This window comes from Coturnix japonica, chromosome 2 (genome assembly GCF_054131305.1).
Source record: "Coturnix japonica strain WE chromosome 2, WE-NBRP24, whole genome shotgun sequence".
Taxonomy (NCBI): domain Eukaryota; kingdom Metazoa; phylum Chordata; class Aves; order Galliformes; family Phasianidae; genus Coturnix; species Coturnix japonica.
The window spans coordinates 122,862,133-122,889,320 of NC_140664.1; the positions used below are offsets into that span (position 1 = coordinate 122,862,133).

The window sequence follows — 27,188 nt, forward strand, 5'->3', positions numbered from 1 at the left end:
ACTATTTCATCTTTCTGGAAAGCAAACACCAGAACCTCTCCAAAATCCCATCAAACAGACGTCTTTTGCAGCATGCCTGGAAGGTCACCAAATTGGGGTTTTTTGGGCCCAGGAGAGGGACAAATTCTACAATTGAGGCTGTCACAGGGAGTTTCCAGCCAACAATCTATTTTCTATGGAATCATCTGATTTGTTCATTGAACTCTGTTTTTCTGGTTCAAGTGTGCTGAACTTTTATAATTTCCTAACATTAAAACAAACTTCAATAAGTATCAGTTCTTATTGCAAGACTGTTCAGAACACAAAATGACATGCTACAATTTCTATCCATGGACTCTCTTCTGTATTTAACTATAACATTTAGTGTAAGTGGTTCAGCACTCAGCAGCATGTGCTTAGCACTCAGCAGTGATGCTGCTTATTTCTCATTTACTTCTTCACAAGAACAGGAAAAACAAATGTTAAATCCTCTACCTCCTTCAGAAGACTAGTGACTTGCTTTATATGCAAGAACTCTGGGGTCTTGTCTAAATCCAGTGAGGGCCTTCCCTTAAGACTTTCTTCAAAATCTTTGCGATACATTTTCTGTTGAATCAAAAACAACAATTAGTGGTACACGCATGTGCAGTTCCAAACATATTTCAGAAAGAACACTATAAACTGAGCCAGAAAAAAGCTATGTCATTAGTAATCATACTAATAAGCAGCGTTACTACTCATTTCATTGTTTAGATTATTTATACAAGACACAATCTTATATTATGTAATCTAGATAAAAATACATATATGTGATATTTCCAAAGAGAATGTTTAATCTGACCTATGTAAGGAACAATTTCCTTAGTACAGAAAAGAGAAGTCAAATGCCATTAAACCACAGAGAACAAGATGATGCTACCTTGCTCCTGATCTCCTGCCCAAACTTTCTGTCCAAAACTGTCTCTGTGTCTTCAAGGGAGGAAAGAAAAGCTGTTCCTTTAAAGAAGTTACATCCTGATCTGCGTGACCCCTAGAGCCTCCTCCCATTTCCCAGAAGTTATGAAGTTATGCCATAAACAACAATGTTAGCATCTCCAGCTTTTGGGAAAAAAAAAAAAAAAAAACTAATTTGAAGGGAGGACTGAGCTATAGAATGGAGAACTTGGTGTTACTTCAGCCCTATCCTCAGTTTACAAAACTTCTATGATCATCTCATCTATTTTTTTAACCTGCCTGCAAGATGTTTGTTAGCCTCTCTACTGATTTAAATATTGGACATTCAAACACACATCTTACTAACCTCACTTTGCATCTTTTGAACATCCTTTGAAACTTGGTACATTGGTGTATCCACAAACTCGAGCATTGATTTGCCTTTAGATTTCTCATAATTCTCTCTGTACTTGACCTAGAAAAATGAAAATAAATACTGCTAGCAGCTGAGAGAATGTGAGATCTGATTGCCTGCTACAGTACCCTAGAGATATTTGACTTGAAAGACTCTTACCAAACTAAATCTGTTGGACAAACAAAGCAGCTAGACAAGAAAACTTTTTCTAGAACCACATATTCCTTTGCTTCCATATGTGAGACTCAAAAATAATGACGTTTGAAAACAGCAGGAGAAAAGAGAATCAACCACCTTTAAATAATTGCATGATTTTTGCTGAGTGACCTGTGGCTGAAAACTTGGCAGCTTTGCAGTGTGATCCCATCATGTATCCATAGAACAACACAATTACTCTAATAACAGTATCTGCTTCACCAACCACCACAGATTTCTGTTTCACGCTCCAGAGTACCATTCTGAAACACTTTTGTTTGCACCAGAGGGAGGGAAAAAGGAAGCAGAACTGTGGCCTCAGTAGGGTCTAGTCTTACACAGACATTCCTCTCACAGCTACCAATAGCCATGAGCTTAGAGCTAGCAGCAAAATCATATTAGCATACATGGCTAAGACACTAATGTGCAACTTTAAGCTAACTCATGAGGCAAAGACAATTTGCTTAGAAACCTGGAAAAGATTCTAAACTATTAATTTAAATAATTAATTTAAATAATCTTTTATTAAGATGACGCATGTGACTATGGTCAAACACATTATTTATCTCCAACAGTGTTTCATACAGTAGTACTTTCTAACAAGGAAAAAAAGAAAAACAAAGAAAAAAAACAGCTATACATCAAAATATTATATTCAACATGACTAATGTCATTTTAATTTGCCTCTTCAGAAATACTGATGTCTGAGTTTGAGAAAACTGTTTAGAATCTTTTCCATTCTCAGACTTCTGCACTAGATTTGAATCCTGGAACTTTCTGTGTGGGCTGCTTCTGATTGACTATGCACTGTACATCACTGCAATTTGTAATGCAGCTTCATGCTTGATTTAATCATTATTAGAATGCTGCATTTTTCTCTTTCCAAGATTTATTTATGATCTTGTATACCTGACTTTGAAGCACTGTATTTTCTGTGTGATGGATTTGCTAAGCTGTATCCAGGATAAGGTTACAGCTTTTGTTTTGCTTAAATCATTTCTTATATACACATGGAAACAAACAAACAAAAAAAATCCATAAATGTTATCACGAAAAGCAAAGCCAAGCAGAAGGCTTACAATTTAAATACCAAGTATGTTTTCTGAAAAAAAGAACTGATGATAGTGAAAGAAAGAGAGGATATTATAAAAAATTTTTACTAAGTTCCTAAAGTAAATGCTTGTCCTGTTTATACAAAAGTGAACTTTTATGTCAGCTAGAAAATAACCATTATTTAACACATTTTAAAGTGCCAAGGATATGATGGTCTATGTTTGCCTCCTAGTGGAAATAATTATAAATGTCACAAAACAAAACTGCTTCTTTAGTGGAAAAAAAAAAAAAAGAAAATTACCACCACCTACAGATTCTGACTTCACACCTTTATTCCATTTCTCAATTAACTGAAGTAATTTTTAATAGTCTATAATATCAAATGAGATAAATTGCACAACTTTTTGTTACAATGAACTAAAGACACCAGATTTGGATTCTGAAGCCTATTTAGCCACTCTGCTTCAAAAATTCAAAGCAGTAACTTCAATTTTTTAGGCTGTTCATTACCACGTTAAGGTTTCTACAACATGGAAAAAATTTAAAGTTACAAAACAATAAACTAACTGTAGTTCCATCAAAGTTTTAAACTATCTCCATAGTTTATGTCAAAACAAATTACACGTATACTGTGTAATGGGGAAAGTCCCTCCTAGTGAACTATCTTTCTCACCAAATTCTTGCACATAATATGAATCCAGCCTGTCAAAATCATAATGTATGTAGCTCTAAAAGTAATGCCTTCTATTTATTCATGGAAACTATAACAAATACGAAGAGCACAATAGCACTATTGATCAAGAAAATTATCAACTATTAAGCACTATTTTTCAACACAGTCACCACCATTAGCTATGCATTATTACCAACAGTGGCCCACATGACACACTCCTAAAAATCTGTATGGTTACCCAGAATATGCCTTGTCTTTCAAATTGCTGTTGTCACCGGTGAAACAAATCACCCAGCAGAAAAGAAAAAAGCAGATCTGGGTAATCAGGAAGAAGCTCTGTATTTAATACTATTGGTCAGAAGTAAAAGCTGACCATGCAGTGAGTCTTTGGAAATCAGTGAATGACACAGTCTCTTTCACATAGTGGGAAGAGACTTCAACAAAGATTTGGTACATGCTATTGAAAGACAGGGAGAACACAAAGAAGGTATTTGAGAAGCATGGAGAAAGGCAGGAGAGATGACAGAGAGGTCAAATCTGAGAAGGATTTTGAAAATGGGATTTCTGTAGAAGACAAATAGCTAATAGAGCCCCTAAGAATTGACAAAGCATTCTTCTTCCTGCTCATAGCAAGAAAAAATATCCACAAGCATCTGGACAATGCAAAAATCAGAGACACAGTATTTAAGGAGTCATTAGAAAAGGGCATACACTATATAAATCATCAGTCATATAAATAAATACATTTTGGAAGAAGCAAGCAGCCTTACTTCTTGCAAAGGAAAGTCCAGAAATCTACGTCATTACAGATGACAACTTGATGATATTTACTCTGAGGATATTCACTCAATCAGTAAAACATGCCAGTCTCATATGACACTGAAGGAAAGTAGAATCAAGCCAAAATGCGAAGAAGTATACAGAAAGTGAAAACTATGAACTTATTTATAATGCATGTTAAAATATAAAAAAAAATATAAATAATAATTATTTTTTTTTTAAAAAAAAAAGGGACAGTACTGGCTTCACACATTAGAATGACACAGACAAAAAGCAATTAACTAAAAAGAAACATGAAAATCAAGTATAGATGGTAAGGCTGAATTATTCTGATTATTTTAGACATAAGCTTCTTCAAGCAAACACTGACTCAGAAGTCAGTATGCTACTCATGTTCATTAACACTGACCCTTTCCCTGTGAAGCTCTCACCTCCTGCCAGCAGTGAGTAATCCTCCTTCCCTACACCACCCACTCACCCATCTCCACAGAAGCACTGTTGTTTCTGGAGTGAAAAAGACAAATGCAACTTATCAGCCTCCAAGCACTACACATGTAGCATAGGTGCTCTTGGAGTGGGAGAGAAGCTTCAGCACCGCACATAAGCCATGAGTTTCCTGCCTCTTCCTCCCTGTTTCATGAGACCCCATCTGGAGCACTGCATCCAGGCCTGGGGACCTCAGCACAATAAAGATGTGGAGCTGTTGGAGTGGGTCCAGTGGTGGGCCACTAAGATAGTCAGAGGTCTGGAGCACCTCTCCTATGAGGGAGGAAGGGTTCTCCAGCACAGAGAAGAGAGAGTTTTGGGATGCCTTACTGTGGCCTTTCAGTACTTAAACAGGGCCTACAGGAAAGTTGGAGTGGGGGTATTTATCAGGGAGTGTAGTAATAGGACAAGGGGAAATGGCTTTACACTAAAAGAGAGCAGACTTAGGTTAGATGTTAGGAAATTCTTTACTTGGAGGGTGGTGAGTCCCCTGACACAGGCTGCCCAGAGAAGCTGTGGGCACACTATCCCTGAAGACGTTCAAAGCCAGGTTGGATGGTGCCCTGGGAAGCCTGTTCTATACATGGTAACCCTGACCATGGCAGGGTGTTGGAACTAGATGGTCTTTATGCTTCCTTCCTACTCAAGCCGTCCTATGATTCTATGACTATTTCAAACTCACCATCAGTATCTTATGTCCCAGCACCAGCCCCACAGAGGGGCACTGTCGCGTTATCTAGCAGGATGGAGTTTTGTGGCTATTACTTGATCCAACATAAGAAGCTTCAGACATTTAGGAGGGGAAAAAAAAAGGCTTAAGCAGAGAAGCTCTAAGGGAAACTAAACACTTAATGGGCTACTTATTAAACTAACATAACTGCCACTTCTGTAATGAGACCTGCAGATGAAGGGAATGTTAAGATCTTAGACAAGGTAAGATTTGCACTGAAAGAAATATCTTAGATCAACAAAGAAAAAAAAATGTGGAAGAATCTGGACATGTAAGAAGAAACAGAAGCAACAAGTAGCAGAAGACTGTGTGATTCTTACCCAGTATTCTAGTTATTTCAATAAAAGAGCCTCCCTCCCTAAAAGTTCTTTCACTTACATCCCCCAGCTACTACAGTTACAGCACTACATATGAGATCATGATGCTAGTGGCCAAAAAAAAAACCATGTATTTTACAAGTATAATATTCCTAGCTATATATATATATATATTTGATACATATATGCATATATATAGATTTTCTTTTTTCAGATCATCGTTATAAAGGCAACTTACATCACTATGCATTTTGCTGATATTTAAAGCATGGTTTAAATACAGAAGGTTTGGTAGATCAGAGGCTGGATCATGCAGACTTTCCTTGTAATCCTTCTTGTAATTCACCTGCAGGAAGAATTCAGGTAAGGTAAAATAAAGATTAACAACATAAGTAACAGCTAAAACTGCAGGGGGTCTTAAAAGATTAAGCACTTGCCTGAACAATCTATATGAGACACTAGATGGTGCTCGTTAACTATTATTTTGGGAACTAAGCAAAAAAAATCATTAACAGATTCTTTCCACTTGGGAACTACTCAAAGCTTTACTCAAAAAAAGATGTAACAAAAGTCACAAATTCATACTTTGCATGATATTTCTAAATACATAAGATATTTGTTGTTGTTTATTCAAAGTAATTCTGCAGAAAAATTATAAAATGTGCATTTTCCTCAATGCTTTGTGTTTATTTTTTTTAAATGTTGCTGAATATTGTTCTCTCCTGATTCAAATATTACACTTACTGCCAAAATTAAAACAATCTACATAAAACAGATAAAGGGAAATGCTCCAGGGTATTTTATTTAATACATGCAGTTTTCAGCAAAGATAAGAGATATAATTATCTATGGCGAAAGTTAGTCACCTAATGAATTAGCAGAAGATAACTTCCTATCAGCCTATAGTAGGATTTTCCATACTTCTCATATCTGGACACCCATTCTTACAGGTAGAATACTATCCAGCTTGGCTGTCTTAGATGATAAAACTCTTAAGTCATACCTTCAGTCACCTTCTCACATATATCATGCTCTTCACTGAGCTAGACAACCTTCAAATTAACAATACTGAACTGACATATATTTTATAATAATAACTACTCTAACCATTTTTTAAATTTTTTTTTTTTTACTAAACGTTTAGATTTTGGAAACAATTACTCTGTTGAGCCCTTCCTAAAGCTAGCCTCCTCTGTTTCCTTTGAGTGGTGCCCCATGCTTTGGAAACAACTGCTACAAAAGTAAAGATTGTCTTTAGGCTATAGGGGATCACACCCTCAAAGAAGAGCTCACATTCTTAGCATTGGACACACTGTTAAATACATCATCCCGATATCATTATCACATGATAAAGATGTTATCTCCAATCTGACTCCAGCAGCAGCACCCATACAGAATCTTAGAAATAGTTTACTCAAATAAAAATCAGAAGATCACAGATATGATGAAATCTGAGAGAGACATGCAAATCTAAGGAACTCATGCTAACCCCCTCCTACACCCACTGGAGAGAAAGCGGTAATTCTCTCCTTCTAAAGATTGGTCAGATGGCTTTCCCTCTACACTGGTATTCATCTTTCCTCAATACAAGAGGACTGAGTACATTAGTTAAGAGTGAAACACAAAGTTAAAGGACTAAAGTGAGATGAATCTCACTATGAAAAACTCTGCAGAGCCCTGGAGAAGGGTTTTGTAAGAAGGAGAGGAATAAACAGATAACATGCTGTACATGCTACACAGACACATTTTATAGAAGAAAGTTAAGCTCACAGTAGTAACTTGTAAAATGGAAACTTCTGGTAGATTTCTGGTGATGTAAACGTGTAAAATACAAAGCAAATTTACTTACATCACTTGCCAAGGTGGATGCAATCTGTGCTTGCTTGAAGGAAGCACTGTCAAGGGGATTGTACTGGTGGCTCCTCATTTCTTTTTTGAACTGCTCTTTGTATTTCACCTTCCGACAAGAAAAGAAAAAATAAAAATGCTTGATATTAACATTTGGAATTAAAGAAGACAGAGAATTCAGGCTAAAAACGAGTTTATTAAACTCAATTGCCTTGTCCATTCATCCATACACACTGAACATATTTAAAGCTCAATGTAGCCACACCTCTAACTGTCCCGTGCTGGCTTTAAGTAAGTTTCGTGCATCTGAATTTTACTGAAATTAAAAAAAAAAAAAAAGAAAGATTGTCATGTGTGATTGTTGGTGCTGAAGGATTTACAAAGGGAAAGAGAAACAAAACCATATGTCTTGGATAATCAAATAAACCAGAACTGCTTGACTAGCAATAGTAATCTAATCACTGAGAATTATTCGATTTATAATTTACATCAAAAATGAATTCTTAACATAAAAATTATAAGAAATTGTCACACTTGTGAAATAAACCATTTGTTGCAGAATAGAACTTCCCACTCAACTACCTTCCCACCACCAGGTCTTGTGTCACCAGCAGTATGCCAACTTGTCATCAGAGCCTGGACTTCAACTTTTCATTCAGTATGAAACTTCCCACGAGAGCCCCAGGAATATCTATGTAATATAGTCCCTTCGCAGGGAGAATGCCCACCTCTGCTTGCTATCACTCTTACTCTCTTTTTGTTAAAAGGAAAACGAGGAATGATAAGACATGTAAGGTGAGATGATGAGCAGTACATAACTGTTGAGGTAATGGCAGCAAATGTAAATAAAATATAATAATTACACAAAATGATTAGGAAAAAAATGGATTTAGAATCAGAAAAAAAATGAAACTGAACAAAGAGTAAATCTCAGTCAATTTTCCTCCCTTGTTGCGCACGATCATCAAACATCTGGAGCCTGCACACATGCCTTGCTGCTTTCTAACAGCTGGCTATAATGGAGTATAAAAAGTTGGCTCTGAATTATGCTGCTTTCATGAATGTTAGTCTGACACCTGATATTTGAGATTATGCAACATCCATTACAATTTGCCACGCTCTGCTTTAAATAAACATGTAGTTCTTTCCTTATTCCTTTTTTCTCTATTCCCTATGAACATCTGATAGAGAGGCTAAACCACCTTAAATAATCTCCTTCAAAAATTATTTTTTTCTCAGCTTTAGTTGTGGGTAGAATTTTCTGTTTCCTTTTCAGCTCTTCTTTCAGTCAAAAAAGTCTCAACATGGTTTAACTTAGATATTTTTATTCCGTTTAGCTACAGTGCCTGATATTTCATTAATCAAGATAACAAGAAACCAAAACAAAAGCAGCCAAGCAGATATTAGCCTATCTGTTCAAGAACACATTGTGGTTCCAATACTTATATTAATTTGTGCAAAGAAAGGAAATTCTACATTTAACTTTTGAAGAGAAATTTTATCTGAACACAGGATGAACTTCCTTCATAATCTTTCACACTACCTCCAGAAAGGAATACCTATGGCTTTCTGGTAGATTCATCTGGTTCACATTGTTCAGTATTTGCCTTGGCTTCGGATCAATTGCAAAAGCAAATATCTGAATATAAAGATCCTGCCTTTGTCAAAGGCAAATCCATACTCTGTATATGAACCAAAGAACTAAACTGGAGTGTTTTTGCTCTTTTCAGAGGTGTATCCAGAACTCATCTTCTAATAAAAATCAGTGCTAGAATATCTGACTCAGAAAGCCACTGAAAACAGGGATCAAGTCAGTACTATGAGCACAACCCTCCTTTACCCAACACACATCATAAGTGCATTGTGTACAAGAGTTAAACCACCCTTAAGGCTGTTTTGCACAGTCAGCAAACAGCCTCAGACTGTGCATGCAGCCTGAATGCACAACGTGGTCCTTGGTACACTTGTCAAGTGTGAAAAACAACAGTGCCAAAGGGACCTCTTCTCACATCTGGAATGCAGTCTTCCAGCTGCAACTATTTCATGTCATTTTTTAAATATAAATATATATTTTAACAATAAGCATCAATCTCGAGATATCCTTGTGTCACTTCAGATCATATCATTGCCTCAGAAAGGAGTGATACCCAATGCACCCCAGACCCTGCATCTCGGTGCCAATGCACAGAAGGCTCCCTAACGTGAGGAGAATGTCAACCCATCCAACCACAGTGTGTTTTTGCAAGTGAGGGCTGCTCCAGCACCTCCCAGTCCTGCTGCCTCATATGGCTGCACTGCTTATTACCTTTGCTCCCCTCTCCAGCACCACCAAATATCGCTCTGGGACAAAATGGAGGCAGCACAATAATATCAGATGACCCTGACAGTATCTCAAGAGCACTTCCAACAGTAATTTAACTCTGACTTGTCACAGGGGATTCATCTCATTGAAAGCTACACACGCACATTCCATTCTTTTTTTTTTCTTTTCTTTTCCTTTAGATCGGTGTTTTCTTATTTCCCTCTTCCTTTTGAAAGAAATGACAGGGCAGGGGACACGTGGGAGAAGGGAGAGGGAGGAGAGAAGCAATGAGTAAGTGCGAGGGAAGCAGCCTGCATGTGTTTTAGCTTCATTTTGAACAGGAGAAAGTTAATGAATGCAGTTTAGAGGGAAAAAAACATGCCTGAGAGAAAGGGTTCCAATTAAAAACAAGAAAGAAAAACACTTTGTCAGTGATTTCTAAAACATCTGTAGGGGGATTCTGACCAACTTTGTAACCTGGTAGAACAGCAAATAAAAATGTGGGAGTAGAAATGACAGCTGTTTGTGGAGCCTTATCTACAAATTTCATCATTAAGCAAATCTTAAAGCTTAAAATGCTGGTTGATTATCGATCTCCTTAATTAAAGTCTTGAGTTTGTTTCCTTTTCTTTTAGTAGGGATTAATTTAAAAGAAATGTCTGGAAGCTGCTTTCTAATAGTTGCTAAAGAATCAACAGATTTTGCAGGCTTTTAGCACAACAACATGCCTGAAGAGCCCAACTGGAATTAAATAAAGCCTGGATAAACAAACTTCTCATTGGCCTTGCACAAAGCCTATAAAAGTCAGAACTGCAGCTGGACAGAACGGTGTCTTTTGAAGCTTTGCAGCAACATTCCTAAATCAAAATCTGTAGTTCAAAGCTGTTCACACAGGGAGTGTTCAGTTTCAGAAGTGGGTGACATCACCCACTGTTCAGATTTAAAAAGAAACTACAAAAAAATGAATCATTCAACCACTGGGATCCCAGGATGAAGCAGACACTTGCAGCTCAAGCATTTCCACATGAAAACATGAAAAAATATAATTACTAAAAAAAAAAAAACAACTTGTAAACGACACAGATATTGAAGGAAATGTGATGTAAACAAAGAGCTGTATTAAAATACTGGTGGCTAAAAGCATTAGTGGAGCTTAATGCAAAGAAAGACAATATCCTGGTCTACTGGTAATGTCAGAGAAGATACATCTTGGGGGAAAATAAAAATCTATATCTAACAGCTTTATCCTTGAAACAGTGTGCCAGAACCAATAGAAATATGAATGTTCCAAATTATTCATCATAAAACCAATTATTAAGCAACAACACAGGGAATGCTTCATATCAGCAGCTCTTTGAAAAATCACATCAAGAAGACATAAGGAAGAGCTTGTTTCAAAAAGAAATGCAAAAAATAACCCAAACTGTACAAAGTACATTCAGCAAACTAACAAGTTTCAGCTTTCACAAAGGCTAGTACAGCTTCTATTTCAAATTTGGTTTCAAATCAACAGAAAGAAGTAATGCTGTGGGTAAATATTCTAGTCCTAGGAGCTAGCGCTTTTGCTGCTGCTGTTGTCAGGTCTTCGCTTGTTTGTTTGTAAAGAAAAAGAGAAAGGGAAAGTACATTGGTTTGGCACAGCCTTGAGTACCAGTCAAACATTAACACGGTTTTCTTCACTTTGCCTTCCTGCTTGCATTGATCACTTTCTCCCTTTGTTACACCCACACTGCCTGACCTCTTCTTGCTCCTGTTCTCTATACTCCCTAAATTACCTACCCATATGCATCACATTAAAACATGTTATCATCTTTTCTTCCCATTACATCCATCAGATTTGCCAACTTTGCTAATTTACTGTGAGGGTCAAATAACTAATATTTTTCTGCATGTCATAGCTTATAGATTCGTGCTATTAAGGGAGATTATCAACTTTCAACACAGTTTCTGAAGCTCTCATTTGCTGAGAAAGAAATTAAAATCCTAAAACCCAGAAAGTCTGGAGACAATAAAGAGATCACTAAGTTTACTGTTTTAAAATCTTATAATTGTTACAAGCCTGTTTCATGATCCCTACTTAAGAAGGACTGACGAAGCTGACATACATTTAGTGCACTTCCTCTCCTACAGCACAGGTGCATTCTTCATCCTGACCCATCACCCTGCTTCTTGGACACAGGGGTCATCATAATTTTTCTGTGGCTGTACAGGATGCTCTTGATTTATGGCCAGTGTGTCTAAGTGTTATAATGATTCAAATAATATATAAAAACATTAGACAACTCATGGTCACTGCCTTTCCTTCAGAGGAGGTGGGGAATTGCCAAATGCATCTCTCTGCTGCTGAAAGCAGCCTAGTACTTACAGCTTCCATTCTGCTCTACACAGATGGATGGCAGCAGAGTGTCAGGCTGAAGCCCAATCATTTTTAAAAGTGCCAGCCACCGTTTTTAATACTATGTGGCCTATTTCACATATTGAAAGCAGCCACATCAGATAGTTGGTTAGAAAGTCCCTTCCAGCTGAACTACTCTACTCTGTTCTGTTAATCAGTGTAAGACTGAGGGGAGGAGAAAGGATGAATGGATGCCAAAACTGGGATCTGTGTAGTGGTTTGACCACTAAGGACTAATAAGAATCATTTTTACAAATGAACTGCAAGCTCCATGTATCAACTGCTCTCTTCGTTTCCTGACACACCCTCTGCACTATTTGGATCCTAAAACTGCACACCAAATAATTCCTTCTGCAGAAGGATCTCGACTGTAAGTGGTGCCATCCCTGTCCCTGCCTGTGAAGAGATCATATGATAAAGCCTCTACTTTGGCACATACGGTATTCATTGTCCAGGAGAAAATGCACTTCTATCAAGAATGAGATAAAACAATGACTCGTTAAGTCTGTGATGCAACTGACACAGCACTAGACTACAGGAAACTACAGTCCCGGCGTTATTTTTTTATTGTTTTTCTTGCTGGCCAAAAACTCAGTGGTATTAAGCATAGTGAGATAGCAGAGCTATTGGAAAGGGACCCACTTTGATTCCCTTTGTGAGGATAGGCAGCTGCAACCCCACTACATTCTGAAACAAGTTGTAATGGAGCATGTGGTCTGCCATTAGGTGGAAATAACAGATGTCACACACTAAACTTAGACATGAACTCTTTTTAAAAACTGATAAGGAAAGCACCTGCCTTCCCTAGAAGTCACACCGATGTCTGAACAGTATAGTGCAGAGCACTGGCTCTTCCTAGAAAACACAGGCTGATTTCCCAGTCTGCGTGATACCAAAAACAAAAGACCACTTAAAAGTTAACGATCATCCAGTGTGAAACAAGAAGTCATGCAATAGATATCTAAGGGCAATGTCTGCTAACATCAAAAGCAGCTCAGTCTCTTGTAGACAGACACTACACTGTTCTGCAGCTTGTTCTCTATGACATCTTATTCTCATTTTATTCTAGTTCTAGGGAAAACTTTCACCATCTTGCCAAATCCCAGGGAGCTGTTGTACAACGCTGATCTGCAGACTATTCTACTCTACTCCAGTTGTTTGCTTTTATTCCTATCTCTGGGAAGACTGACATGGCCTTCTCCAATCAAAGGGAGTAATCCTCCTCACACAAGAGGGCAGAATTTGTTCCTTGGTTTAAAAAAGCACTGAGTGTAGCCTGACAGGATTATTAGCAAGGATTATGCAAGGCACTGTTAAAAATTAGAAAAAACAAAAACAAAATAAACAGGTCAGCTTCTTCTCATAATGTGAAGTTGATCTGTAGTAGTAGAAGAGTCACAAAAGGAAAAGGGAATATCTATGTTCCAGCTTTTTTTTTAGTTTTGGATAAAAGTGACTTGTCCGTTTTTCTTTCTTTTTTTTTTCTTTTTTTTCTTTCTTTTTTTTTTTTTTTTTTTCTTTTTTTGAGGTTAATATATAACAGAAAGTAGTACATAAAAGCTGCAGTTTCAGGGGGAGGAAAGGCAGGCGGTTTACATGTCAGGCCAAATTCAGGTCCCATTACTCACTTTAGCAAGCGGTTACACAAAAGACCACAGTTACTTCAGTGGGAGTAAAGTTCTATTCAAATTGAATGAGTAGCAAAATTTGCCTCTAAATTACATACAGTTAATATTTTAGAAATCCTAGTTAATATATATAAATATACACTATTTCCACCAAAGAAGAGTTGTAAGAGTCAAAGTTCATTGCATTTTTGCATAAAAATTATATGTTCTGTTTCCTAGGAGTCTTAAATTTACCAGTCATTGCAATAGCATATGAGAGGGGTTTGAGAACATAATCTTCACGCAATTAGAGATAATCATCTAAAAATATAAGTATTTTCTTGAATTACTAGGAACGAGATATCTGAATGAAGTCATTGTAAAATGACAGAAAATCTCACCTGGCTTAGAAGTTTAGAAACTCCTTTAGCATGTTCGAAATCTGGTCTTCCAAGTACAGCAGGTTCCTTATTCATCTCTCCCCTTCCTTTCTTGTACTCAGCCTTAAACAAATCAAGAAAATGAAAATGAATCACTATTACATTGTTTGGTTTGATGTTTTTTCAACAGAAATGTACGCTTTAAATCTAGTAGAAAATGAAGTCTCATTTAGTGATCTGCATTGCTACTACTCTCAGTAATATTCTAGTCAGTTCAGAAAAACAGCTCTTCTCATGCTTCACCTCATTAAAAACATAACATTTATTTAGTGTAAAACACAACGCACAGCATTCATAAAATTCAGCTTTATCCAAATGCATGAGTTAAGCCTGAGAAATGCACTTCTCCCACTGCTCCCAAACAAGGCAGAATGAGTTACAGTGGTTCAGCATTTCTTAAGACATGGTCTGTAGTTTACACAGATTATTTGTAGCAGCTGAAAATAGCCTTGAAACAAAACTAGGCAGAGGGGCAGCTTTTTTGAAATACAGGTCAAATTCCACTCTCGGTTTTACCACTGCAATCTCACTGGATGTCAGTAAGGTTGCACTGGTGTAACTTGGAAGAATTAGTCCCACGGGGTTGGCGTTATGTGATCTTTCCAGCTAAATGGCTGCCCATGCAAATTGCTGTTTTGTTTTGTTTTTTTCAAAATGCATTAGAAAATGGAGATAGATTTACAGTAGGTGCTTTGGAATACAACAAACAAAATGTAAGAGTTTTCTTACATTACTCAGGCTCTGTGCATCAGCAAGGAGTCATCTTAACAACAGAGAGAAAGGAAAGATCCAAAGCCATTCTAAGTCAAATGGGGATTTTACAGCAATTTGTAACCAGGCATTGAACATAAGACTTACTAAGAGGTTTTAGTTTTCAGAAAATGCTGAGTGTTCAAAGGTGAATGAATCTCATCTCTCTTAAAGCTGTATTTCCATAAGAGACAATTCTCTAAAAGAGATGCCTGATTAGCCTCACATAAAACTATTAGCAACTGTTTAAAGTCTTGGTCAAAATTTATATTTTTATATATATACATTATGTTATACATATATATATATAGGTGTATGTGTGTGTGTGTGTGTGTGTGTATAAAGCATTATATATACTTAGCTATATATATATATGCACATGTATATTTATAAAGACTATATGCATTTATATAGTCTATAATAACAAATAAAATAGCATCACACATAACTGCTTCTGCTCCTTGACCTATTAGCAGATATCACAATGGGAGGAACAAGAATTTGAGCGCAGAGCTCAGGGATAAGAGCCACGTGCAGGATTCTGCTAGCCAACATGGGCTCTTCCAGGGACAGTGGAAGCTGCATGCCCCTGTCACTGCTGGAGAGGATGAGAGGAGGAAAAAGGTACCGAGAGGCATACCTATACCCTACTGGGCTGAAAACAGATCTGCAAGCATGCCAGCATATATCCAATTTTTAGAATGAGTGGAACTGAAAGAAAACCAACTTCACAAAATGTAACGCTGTCTTTAGCCACCAATTGTAAATGCCAGGCTGTCAACATCAAAGCAAGCAATCCGTAACTTCACAGCATTCCCAGCATGTTATTTCCCCCCTTCCAAAGCTCCCTATCAGATTTGGGGTGCCATGTTTTCTGCTCTTGCTTGGAAAGATGAGAATTTCAGAAGTATTCTGAACGATTTGACTGAAATTGGATTAATAATGTCTAAAAAAATACAAACAGACTATCAGAAGAACATACATCACTTATTATCTTCGTTATCTCTGTTGCCATCTTTATGTCTGGCCTGTTCAGCACTTCAGTGTATCTGTGGGTATCCTGCACATCCCTCTTATATGACACCTGTCAAGGAGAAAAAGAAAGGGGAAAAAAAGGAAGAATAAACAGTTTTGCTTAAAACAAAAAAGTTTCAAGTTTATAAATCATCTCTGAATGACTTATCTGCTCAGCAATCAAATTCAGAGAAACTCCACCTAATGTATGCCAACGCAGACCTGCATGACAGGAATTATTTAGTAAGACCTACACGCAGGTTAACAAGCTGAGGAAGAAATTCAGAAGCATAAAATACAATATTAAAATGAAAAATGATTTCACTTGGAAGCATAGTAGAAAATGAAAGCACTGCAAAGACCAAAATATTAGGTTTTATCATTAAATTTCAGAGGAATTGCAAGAGAACAGTATTTTTTTTAATGTGCTGTACCCTCTTTTAGTATAAACAAATGCCTCAAGGATATGCAGCTTAGCAGATTGCAGCTACACTGATGACTGTAACTTTAACTGTAACGTGGTGAATGGCCCTCTCAGTAACAGCCAGCCATGAGGCTGGGCTGTAGTTAAATGACACAACCCCGCCACAGAACTCTCTTATTCCTTGCAACTCCACTTATCCTCTATTTTACACAATCATGGGAACAAGAAGGCTGAGTGTTCCAGAATGTGGAGTGCACGACCGGATCCTTCTATTTGTGCAGAAGCCACTACAGTTATGAACGGGCTCAGAAGAGTGGCCAGAATACTAACCCACAGGTAGGAGAGTCCAAGTACTCACTGTTTAGCAAAGCAATCACAGAAGCAGTCTAGACCTCAGAGTTGCTCCAAAGCTCACAGACCACAAGCTATCCTTTTCCTTACTCCAGTCCATAGACTTTTTCCTCTCCCTTGTTTTATAGCACTTGTCAATCCAAGACAATTTCCAAGAGCTGTCTTACTGAATTATTATGACTGATTACGAAAATCATCTCTGGTATTCAAAAGAGTCTGTCAAGTTGAAGTTCCATGCAAAAGTCAGAGATCATAATGTCCACACGAGACATTATGTATCAAAATAATTCCTGTTCGGAGAGCTGCATATTTTCTTTTTCTACTGTTTAACAGTGTAACTGACCTCTCAAAATTGTATTTCACCATTAAAAAGTCACAGAACTGTACGAGCTGGAAGGGACCTCTAGAGATCATTGAGTCCAACCCCAGATTGCATAGGTAGGCATACAGGCAGGTGTTGATTATCTCCAGAGAAGGATAATCCAAAACCTTTCTGGGCAGCTCATTCCAGTGCTCTGTCACCCTTACTGTGAAGAAAAGTCCTGAAAGTTTCCCTCAGTTGAAGCTTTATGTACTATAACCTGTTTATCTACCTCCATTTTCCAGCGCACAGTTTTAGTACGGCCACAATGCAACAAATTCACCTGCAAGTCTAGCAATCACCAAGTGCAGCACCCTGTGACAAATTTGTAGAAATGTTATGTAAAAATTAAAAAAAAAAAAAAAAAACTTACTTTTTTGGCATATATTTTATAGGCAACAGAAAAGTAATATTGCAACCATATGGCCTCAGCTAAGTAGACAAGCTAAATAGACTTCAAACTGTTGGCTGTTTGCCCACAAATGGATTTTATGATTTTTTAACTTACCGTGATTGACAGACAAGTGCAATCAATTATCACATAAATAAACAAATAAGTTGCATGAATGTATCCCACCTATCAATAAAATAAAAACTGTTTCTTCTAGCCTATTACAGCCACTGAAGTTTTGTTTTGGTTAGGCTCCAGTTTCTTTATTTATTTTTAAGAAACTAGATGTACAGACAAGCATTTGCAATTCAGGGCTTTACATGAATTTAGTTAATTATATGCTGTTCATCCTAATGACCACATGAGGTGAGGTGAAAACCACAGAAGCAGCAGAGACAGGTTTGTGAATAGCACCCTATCATCCATGTAAATTGCAAATTAAAGGCCAGCATATGTGCTCAAAATAGAAATTAGGAATTGAGTGAATTTAACAACAGAGAATTGAGAAAAGCAGTGATAAACTTGAGGAAATGTGGTCACTTACTTCTTCCAAATGACATGATCATACAGTACATGAAATAATAGATTGTGGTTAATTTTAGGGGGAAAAGGGGAGGAAAAAATAAGACAGTGACAGTCCTTTGTATTTCGCCATTTTCAATTATTAGATGCAAGGCCAATTGCTATAGCTTTCCATGTGTGAATTATTATTCTTCCTGCACCTAAACCAGTGTACCTATTACTTATGTCTCAGGGAAAGTCATCTAACATTTTACAAATGTCTGCAATATATATTTGCTCTATTCTGCAGCTTGTCATACTCCAGTGAGAATAAAAATGTTATGCAGCAGAACAGTAGTTTGTCAGAGGTAGGCCAAAGAAAGAAAAAATATGTTTCCCATTTCCTGAATAACCTCAGTCCCTGGTTGCTGACCCTTTCCCATTGGGACAGTGTGCTGGCCTCTATTACACAGCTGCTATTCTGCTCCATCTAGTGATTTTTTTTTTATACTGATACATTAGAACAGTAAAAGGAAAGCTATTCTGTGAGAGCAGGGGAACAGATGTAGAAAGGGCAAAGCCGCCAGCACAGTGTGTGCACACAGGCACCAGGAAGGTGGAAGGTAGAGAAGAGAAAAAGTAGCCTGGTCAAGCGAAAAATAAATAAGAGAAAGCAGGAAAGGAAAGAGTAGAAACGGACAGGGAAGGGGCTCAGACCCTGACTAGCAGTTCCAGGCACTGCACAGAGCACTCGCTCAATCTTCTCTTCAAAACTGTGCTTAAGCTCTACCAAAAGACATCACTAGAGGCTCAGGAGATGTTCCTTCTTGTGACGAACACATGACTGTGAAACATCTACTCAAACTGGACATCATACAGGGAAAAGTAACTGAGACACTGACCACTGGAGAGCAGCAGTGAGAGACCTAAATGAATAATTACAGAAGACCAGAGGGAAAAAAGGACAAAAAGGAAAAAATTACAAATACCAACTAAATATAAAGTGTCTTTCTACCCCTAATTTGAAATTACAGAAGTGGTTACACTGCTGAGTACTTTTAAAGAAGTAAAACTATAAAACTAATGAACAGAAGCCATTTCCCATCTTTAATCCCCAAACACACTCTGAACTGCCAGTATTTTTTGTGAAGCAGAAAAAAATATTCAGGGTTTCCATACAATGAATATACTAATTTAAACACGGCCCAATCTCCAGCTTCTATGAAAAGACATAAGGCTCATGGAGGATAAACAGATAAAAGGTAAAAACCTTTTTTGATGGCACCAGCTCATTGGGATGTACTTCAGTGCTTCACAGTAAACGCATTTCAGATGAAACTACAAAACATCTCAATCTGTCGATTAACAAATGGAAACTTCTGCTACACAGTCACCCAAGGTTTAAGGGACAAGTCACACAGGTTTAAGGGACTAAGACTTTTCTTGGACAACTTTTTCTTCTCCTCTATCCCAATTCCAAAAAGACACCAATCTATATTTAACAGATTATTAAAATGTGCACAAGTAGATTTGTTCACGTTTTGCTTTCTTGAGATTCACAGACATGGATGTCAGCAAAAGCTTGGGTACAACTATCTGCAAAAGAATTTGTCTCTTACTGTTTGCCCTTGATTAGCATTTTCAAACAAATGAGGCCACTTACTAATGGTCTGTCAGTCCTTTGCCCCCTTTTCTATCATCTGCACTTTGGGGTTCATCAGCACTAAGAAAATGACTAACTGATGACAATCATCACTGGCAACAGCTTTTCTGAACTCCATTCAAATGGTGTTGAAAACTGTTTCCCAGCTCACACAGAAGAGACAAACACATTTCTGGTCCATTACAGATTGATGCAGTCACCCTTTCCAGTAATGGGCTTGAAAATTGATCGGTCCCAATTATATTAGGAGTAAACACATCATTTTCAGCACCAGTTGGAAGTGATCCAGAGGGACCTGTTGTTGACAACCACTGTCTGCAGAAAGTTAGTCAGGGAAACATGATTTTTCTAATGCAGATGCTTAACAGAGAACCAGAAGAAGCTTGAATTTAGTATGATCTGCATCTAAACAAGCACCAACATCTTGGTATGTTGATGTTATTGAAGCACATTTGAGATCTGCTGATTTGGTCTTATCAGAAAGTATGCAAATGTGTGGATTGCTACTGCACAATATCTTGAACATGGAAAAAGGACACTCCTAAGATATTATGGACAACTAAATATTAAAATTTAGATGGTTAATGGAACATCAAAAGCTACTACTACTGACATGACTTGGACTGCAAAGGCCATACAGATATATATAAATATAAAAACTTTGCCCAACTGTCAAGCAGCATTTTTGGTTTCAAAACTAAGAGGACAGATACAAACATTCATTTCAATTCAAGCATTTCAGATCTGCAAACTGTCTTTAAATGCTCACAGATGAGTCTACTGCAATTTTGCTGTTTGTAAAGAGATCAGCACTTACTTCTTTCATACAAAGTAATGCCATGAGGAAAATATGTGGAATTTTAACCACACAGAACATATAAACTGCTATAAACTCAACATCATTTTGAAATTCATAATACTTGGTGATGGACCAGGTCATAAAACAGAAAAATAATTGGGTCTGTATCTTCATCAAATGCAGTGTGCAAAACCTGGCAAGTGCTTTCCTTTCTTTTGAAACCGAATTGTCATGTTATTTTAGTGTTTAATTTCTTCCTTTCTTCCATCCATTTGATTCTCACATAAGGTAAATCTGTTTTGTGACCAAACCACCACTTTTTACAGACCACCATCTAATTTTGGTTTGAAGTTTGGAAACTTCCAGATGAGACAAATGACATCAGCCAAGCACAGACTTAAGACAGGCCCTAATTCACATTTTTCCAAACGCTTTTGCATGCCAAAGTCACATCATTAATATTCACTTCACAAAACAGAAAGATAATTTACAGAGAAAAATACTTCAGTGTGGATAAACATGCTTTTGTTAAAGCATTGTGTAGTATCTAAATTATTTTTCAATTCCCTATCATTAGAAAGCTCACTTTTGTTAGAAGCAATTTTCTTCAGTAGAAGAATGAAGAAAAAAATCTTCTTCTTATACTTGATCACATTGTTCATTGTTCAGGAGATTTTACAGTATTTCCCTATTATTCAGCTTCAACTCCCATTTATAAAACAGTTTAATGATATTCAAAGTGGTGTGAAGGCCTACAGCACATGACAGTTTCCAAATGTCAGCATAAATGTATTGTAAGTCGAACACAGTCTTAATTTTTAAAGGAAATTGCACATTTCACAGAGTTGAGTATAAATGTCAGCCTTATTTTAAGCCCAAGTAAATAGTCTTAAACACATCCTAATCCTATTAGATGCAAACCCAGCATGTAAAGGTTGAATTGAGTTGGCAGACCATTGTAGGTAAACACGCATTCTGCTCCCATAGGTACACTATACTGAGTGGTGGATAAAAAGCTTTGTCCTTCTATTCCCCCAGTAGTTTTCTTCTTTTTACACTGCACTTTCAAAGCAATGATTCCACAAATAGCCTACATTCTGAAAGAGGAAAACTCCACGTTTGGGACACTTGCTATTCCTTACTCTGACTCAAAGATGAAAACACACGTGGCTCTTAATTAAAACTATTAGTTGCAAAGCAGGGAGTCCACAACCGACATTCAGCAAGGTGCTCAATTAATGACCCAATGGAGTTGTGTAAGTCTGATGAAAAATAACTGAATTTACATAAGTTGTTCCCTTATGTGTGATACAGATATAGCCCCATTGCACTGTAGCTCCCCATGAGCAACCAGAAAAAAATCTCTTCTTAAACAAACTGGTTAGGGTTTGTTTGATTTTTTATATATATATTTTTTAAGTTTGTTCAGGCACAGAATACATTCATCAGTATTTTTTCATTATTTTTAATATGCTGTTAAAAGTTCTCATTTATCAAAACATCCTTCCCTCCTGTGTTTGCCTCCATTTCCTTTTTTGCATGCTTAAGGATGAAAGAAGATGAAACGACTGAATTTCATTTACTCTAACATCTGTACCTTGCTCTCGTTAACTCTGATAGCAGGTGATACACAGCTGTAGAAGGAGAACGGGTTTTGTGCTAGCATACTAATCTTCCAGCCATGATGAATTTGATTCCAAAACTTGTCTCATATTCCTTTTAATCCCACCACCTACTCTGAGAATGATTCCATCTCTCTTTCCAATACTATTTCCTTCCCTAGTAGTCCACAACCATTTCTAGTTAGGCAAAAACAAACTTTTGCTTATGAAGATAGTTCACATTCTCAGCTTGTATCCTCTGTCAGTCTGACATCCTGATGCTTCCAACAGCAGAGATGGTCAGAGCTTGACAGGAAGAGGGAATTCTGTAATCTAGGCAGGTTGCAAATCTCTTCTGGGAGTTCCAGCTCAAGTATTTCCCAGCAGAAGAAAAAGTTATTCTGCAAACATAATGCTTCCCTGAAGTTTTCCAGCAGCCTTTTAATCAGCGGCCAGCTGTCAAGACTGTACACACAGACATACATCTAACACTGACATTTAGCTCTCAGTCTGTATAACCTATGAGTGTTTGTTACACTGTCAGTAATGAAGAAAGGGTAAACTTAAGATAATTCAAAATGAACGCCTCCATTTTCTGTATTGTTAGCAGTGAAGAAATATCCCATTTATCTGAGAAACAAGAGAGTTGTAAAATCATCTACTTACCTAACTTGACTTTGTTATCTAAGCAGAACGGAAATGGATCACAACTTGGAAAGTAAACAGGTGTAAGCTGTTTTTAAGGGCTTTGTGCTCCCTTTGAAACAGTTTCACTATTCTAGCCAATTTTCTCTTAAACTTTACTTTTCTCTTAAATAAATTTTTACAGAAACTAAGGCTAACATACGTTTTTCTTCCGAGTCATCTTTGTATAAATAGAGCACAGCATAAGGAACTGTGAAATCAAACCTGACTTGAAGCCAATAAAAAACATGAATACTATCATTAGGCTTTTCTACTGTGAAAAACTAAAGCATTTCAAGAAATAAAGAAGCAGCTGTAAAAATAATTTAAAAAGATAAAACACTAAATGCCAAGTAATTTATTTTAAACCATTTAACTAAGTCTACGATAACAAACATTGTGGTCAGTGGCATTAGCTAGTATGAAGTATCAAACTCCACTCTATGGCTCTGATTTTGAGACATCAGTCAGAAATTAACTAGAACTCACTGTGGCATGTATTCACAAGACAGGGGCAAAGTAACTCATGTTCATAAAAGTGTGCATTAGCACAACAGAAATTACCCCCTTTTCCTCCTCTTAACAGAATCAGCCAAATGTTGATAGTGTATGACACTGAAGCCACGCCACTGCTCATGCAAACTTACAGTTTTCAAGTATAAGTAAGTACAGATTAGTTTTAAAAACCTCTTGTTGTAACTCTACTTTGAATTCATAGCCTTTAACAACAATAAAAAATGACTATTACAGAATGGCAAAATACACATTCCAGTGCTCCTTATCATGAGTCACATGACATCACTCATAGCGTAACTTACACAGACATCGTGTCCCAAAATACTTCAGAGTGTATAATGTAAAAAAAATACTGATTAATGAAATATGAAAACATTCCATGCTCGTTTCCTATCAGTTAGTAAGTATCTAAAACAAGTGAAACTAATTTCACTTGGTGAGTTGAACTGGTGAAGTGGGGAAGTACTTACATCACTCTGGTATTTATTGACTTCCATGGCATGCTTAATATCCGGAGGCTCCTTCATATGTGCATAATCTGAAGTTCCTTTCTCAGCATCATGTTTTTGTTTATACAGAACCTGAAAAGAGCAACATCTTAGTTTAGTGAGTACATGTAATATTATGAGCTGAGATAAATCTAGCATTGTAGGGTGTTTGTATTCAGGAAGAAATGTAATTAATTATTAAGCTCCTTAATGGAACCAGAACCCTTAAATGATAGCAGCTTCTGCCCAAAAGAGAGACAGGTGAGATACAGCATGAAGATTTCTCTGAGTCTATTATTGCAATACAGGTTTGAGCATACAAAATGCAGAAAAATAAATATGCACATAGAAAAACGGAAAATTAACCTTTAAAAAGTGAGAAGACAGCCCAGGAAAAAAATAAAAGTGAAAAGAAAGAAAGCTTTTTTTGTTTTGTTTTTTATCCTCGAAACATACTTAAATCTATCTGCTAAATAAACACTTATTTTTTCTGTATTTAGAAAAAAGGAAAGATGTTGCACATGTCTTGTAAATGAAAAGATTTACATGAAATACTCATAGCCCAAGCATCAATTTCATGCACTGTTAGGAAATTACTAGCATCATACACATTTGGACTAGCCCCAGTTTAATAAAGAAAAATAATATTTACATTCTATTGTCATCATGGAAAAGGAAAATGGAATTGGATTGTGAGTTTAAAAGTGAATTTATTTTTATGGTTGAAACTGAGCCCAGTGTTGGGTGTCCATTCAGCTTTCACTGTAGTGTACTACACTCACATATGCACAAGCTCACATACTGAAACTGCCTGAAAAGCTGATCTTGCACTTACATTTGTCAAAAGCTTTTAGGCTTACATTAAGAAAATTCACCAGGTTTTGATGCCTGAAGAAGCAGCAAGCAGGAAATAAATTCATTTTCTAATAGGTCTCAGGAGCAAGCATTAAAGTAATCCCCAAGAAAACAGCAAATACTAAATAAGATAGAAAGCTGATCAGGAGGAGAAGGATTTCAAATGAAAACCCTACTATATGAACAAAAGCATCAAATTAGGAAAATGTGCCATCTCTTTATATAGCATAAATCCAACATGATCTGTCTCTGGGGAAACACACACAACTTAAATTGATACAGAAAAAAGTTCATAAGCTCCCTGTAATGATTACATTTTGCATCCAGCAAAGCAAATGATCTTTAAGAAGACAGAAATATTGAAAATATGTCATCATCAGTGGCAAAAGCCACTATTATACAAGCATATGCCACAAAAATGCTTTTTCTAGTTCCCTTTTTTCACAGTGTCACTTCTAAGATACTTCCCATTCTAAGAAGCTGACCCAAATGATGAAGTTGGGTTTTTTTCCCAAAACCCCAGATTTACAGATACTGTATTACAGTGCTACTTTGCCACTTTTACTTGTACAATTTAGTGTTGGCATATGAGCCATGTAGTCAAGATTTTAAAAATCAAAAGCAATCAACTCCCAGCACAAGAAAATTAGCAGAAACTACAATCAAGTGTCCACTGACTAGGGATAATAAGACTGTAGCATATAGTAGGAATACCTGAGCTGCTATTTTATAGTCCCATTCTTTCTAATTTTTTCACATTAATCTCACTGACTTATGCAACCTTGAAAGAATCACAGTTATACAGTTGCCTGGTTTAGTCTTGGACAGGTAAGCAGAACATACCCAGATCTGTAAATCAGTTCAACATAAACATGAAAAAATGTTTATAACAATTATTCTTACAAATATTGTTTTATATGTTGCTATTTATTTCATACCTCATGCTGAATTTCCAAACTTTATTTAAATGAAATTTTACTTATCCAATATACAAAGGTTGCTGTGAATGTATGATGTTGGACTACAGTGACAGAGGCGGATGGATATTGGTGCTATGGCAGTAGAGGTTGAACCTTCCCACCAATATCCCATTACGTTTTGTTCCATGAGACAGATGGCAGCAGAGGAGCAGTCTGATAAAGTGGCATCCAACATGCAAGTGCAGATGAAGCAAAGGTGCGTAGCTGAAATCCTACATGCGGAAAAATTGCACCCATTGACATTCATCAACAATTGCTGAATGGTTCTGTGCTTGTGGCAGCCTGTTTGCCAGAGGGCTGACATGGAGGCTGTCAGTGCCATTTTCCTTCTCCCTGTGGGGCACATTTAGTCTCCCCTTGGTGACCTGTAAATCCACAATCCTGGCTAGAAGGATGCAGCAGAAATCTTCTCTGCCCTATCCTGACACAGCTGAAATCTGAAATCCTTGTATTAGATACTTAGGTACCACAGTGATAGCACAAATAATCCATCTTTCTCTATCAAATAATGTTTTTGTTCTCTTTACATCTTTTGTAGTTTCCATGGAAATAAATAGGACACATTCCTTCCATTGAAACCTATGTAAATATAAAATAGTATCTCCAGAGAGATCAAATATAATAGGTCACTCACGTAATCTCTGCTCTGTGGTGGAGCCATTTAGTAATTCCAGGAATATAATGCATGTAAGTATGACTTGGTTGAACTGATTTGTAACTACTCTTTTTTTATTATTTTTCTTCTCTTACATGGGCACCAGTGTGTGAATGCAACAGTGAATTAAGGAATCTTCATGGTCTTTTCATTTAACTGACTCACTTTCTGTTTTAGGATATTGTTACTATTAGATTTCTTCTTTTCTGTATTTCTCTTTAGAGTCAGTAAGTTGAGCTCTGAATTTGAGATTCATAACATTTTTGTCGAAGGAAATGCGTAACATTTTAATCTCTAGATAAATATCTGGGCTACACAATCTATTTGTGTAAAACTAAACTCAAGAAGTCCAAGTGACCGACACTTTCTACTAAAAAAAAAAAAAAAACAACCAAAAAACAAAAAACAAAAACAACTTGAAAATGAGAGTTGATGAAATTAAAAACTGAATATTTTCATTAAACAGTCTGACAACATGTAATATGTATATAAATAATGCAGTAACCTATAGAAGCAGCTTTATCATACTTAAAAATGTACATCTGAGCATAAGAGAAGGAATCTGCCAACAAGCAAGGAAAAGTCAAAATTTCTCTAGAAGTTAAAAATATTAAGATTCACTTAGTTCATCATCTTTAAAAACAAAAAGAAAATGTCACTGAGCACTGACATATACTTACTATGTGAAATATTGGTCAAAGGAGAAAATTAAACTGCCTTCAGTTTGTGTCAGATTATTCATTTCAGATAAGAAGAAAAACAATTCAATCTCATCTTATGACAGAAAAGGAATGATGAAAATAGTGATGAAACACGTACTTTTATTTTTCAACACTGCCTCCCCTCCAAGCAATTTTAAATATCTTTATCACTGTTTGTGACACCTTATTTGAAAAATAAAAGATTCTGTGCAAGGAAGAACTCAGTACACTGGTGTTCAGACAGGAAAAATACTTGGCAGAAAGCTAGCAGTGATCTGAAATTTCCCTCAGGAATATTTTC

General features: G+C 36.7%; 1 protein-coding gene across 1 annotated transcript in view; it reads right to left on the reverse strand.

Moving 5' to 3' along the window:
• NEBL (nebulette) overlaps nucleotides 1–27,188 on the reverse strand; it is an 83,496-nt gene that overhangs the window by 44,328 nt on the left and 11,980 nt on the right. Inside the window, 7 exon segments of the mRNA XM_085538691.1 lie at nucleotides 475–585; nucleotides 1,280–1,387; nucleotides 5,800–5,907; nucleotides 7,411–7,518; nucleotides 14,115–14,216; nucleotides 15,886–15,987; nucleotides 23,679–23,789. Coding sequence (XP_085394817.1) covers nucleotides 475–585; nucleotides 1,280–1,387; nucleotides 5,800–5,907; nucleotides 7,411–7,518; nucleotides 14,115–14,216; nucleotides 15,886–15,987; nucleotides 23,679–23,789 — 750 coding nt within the window.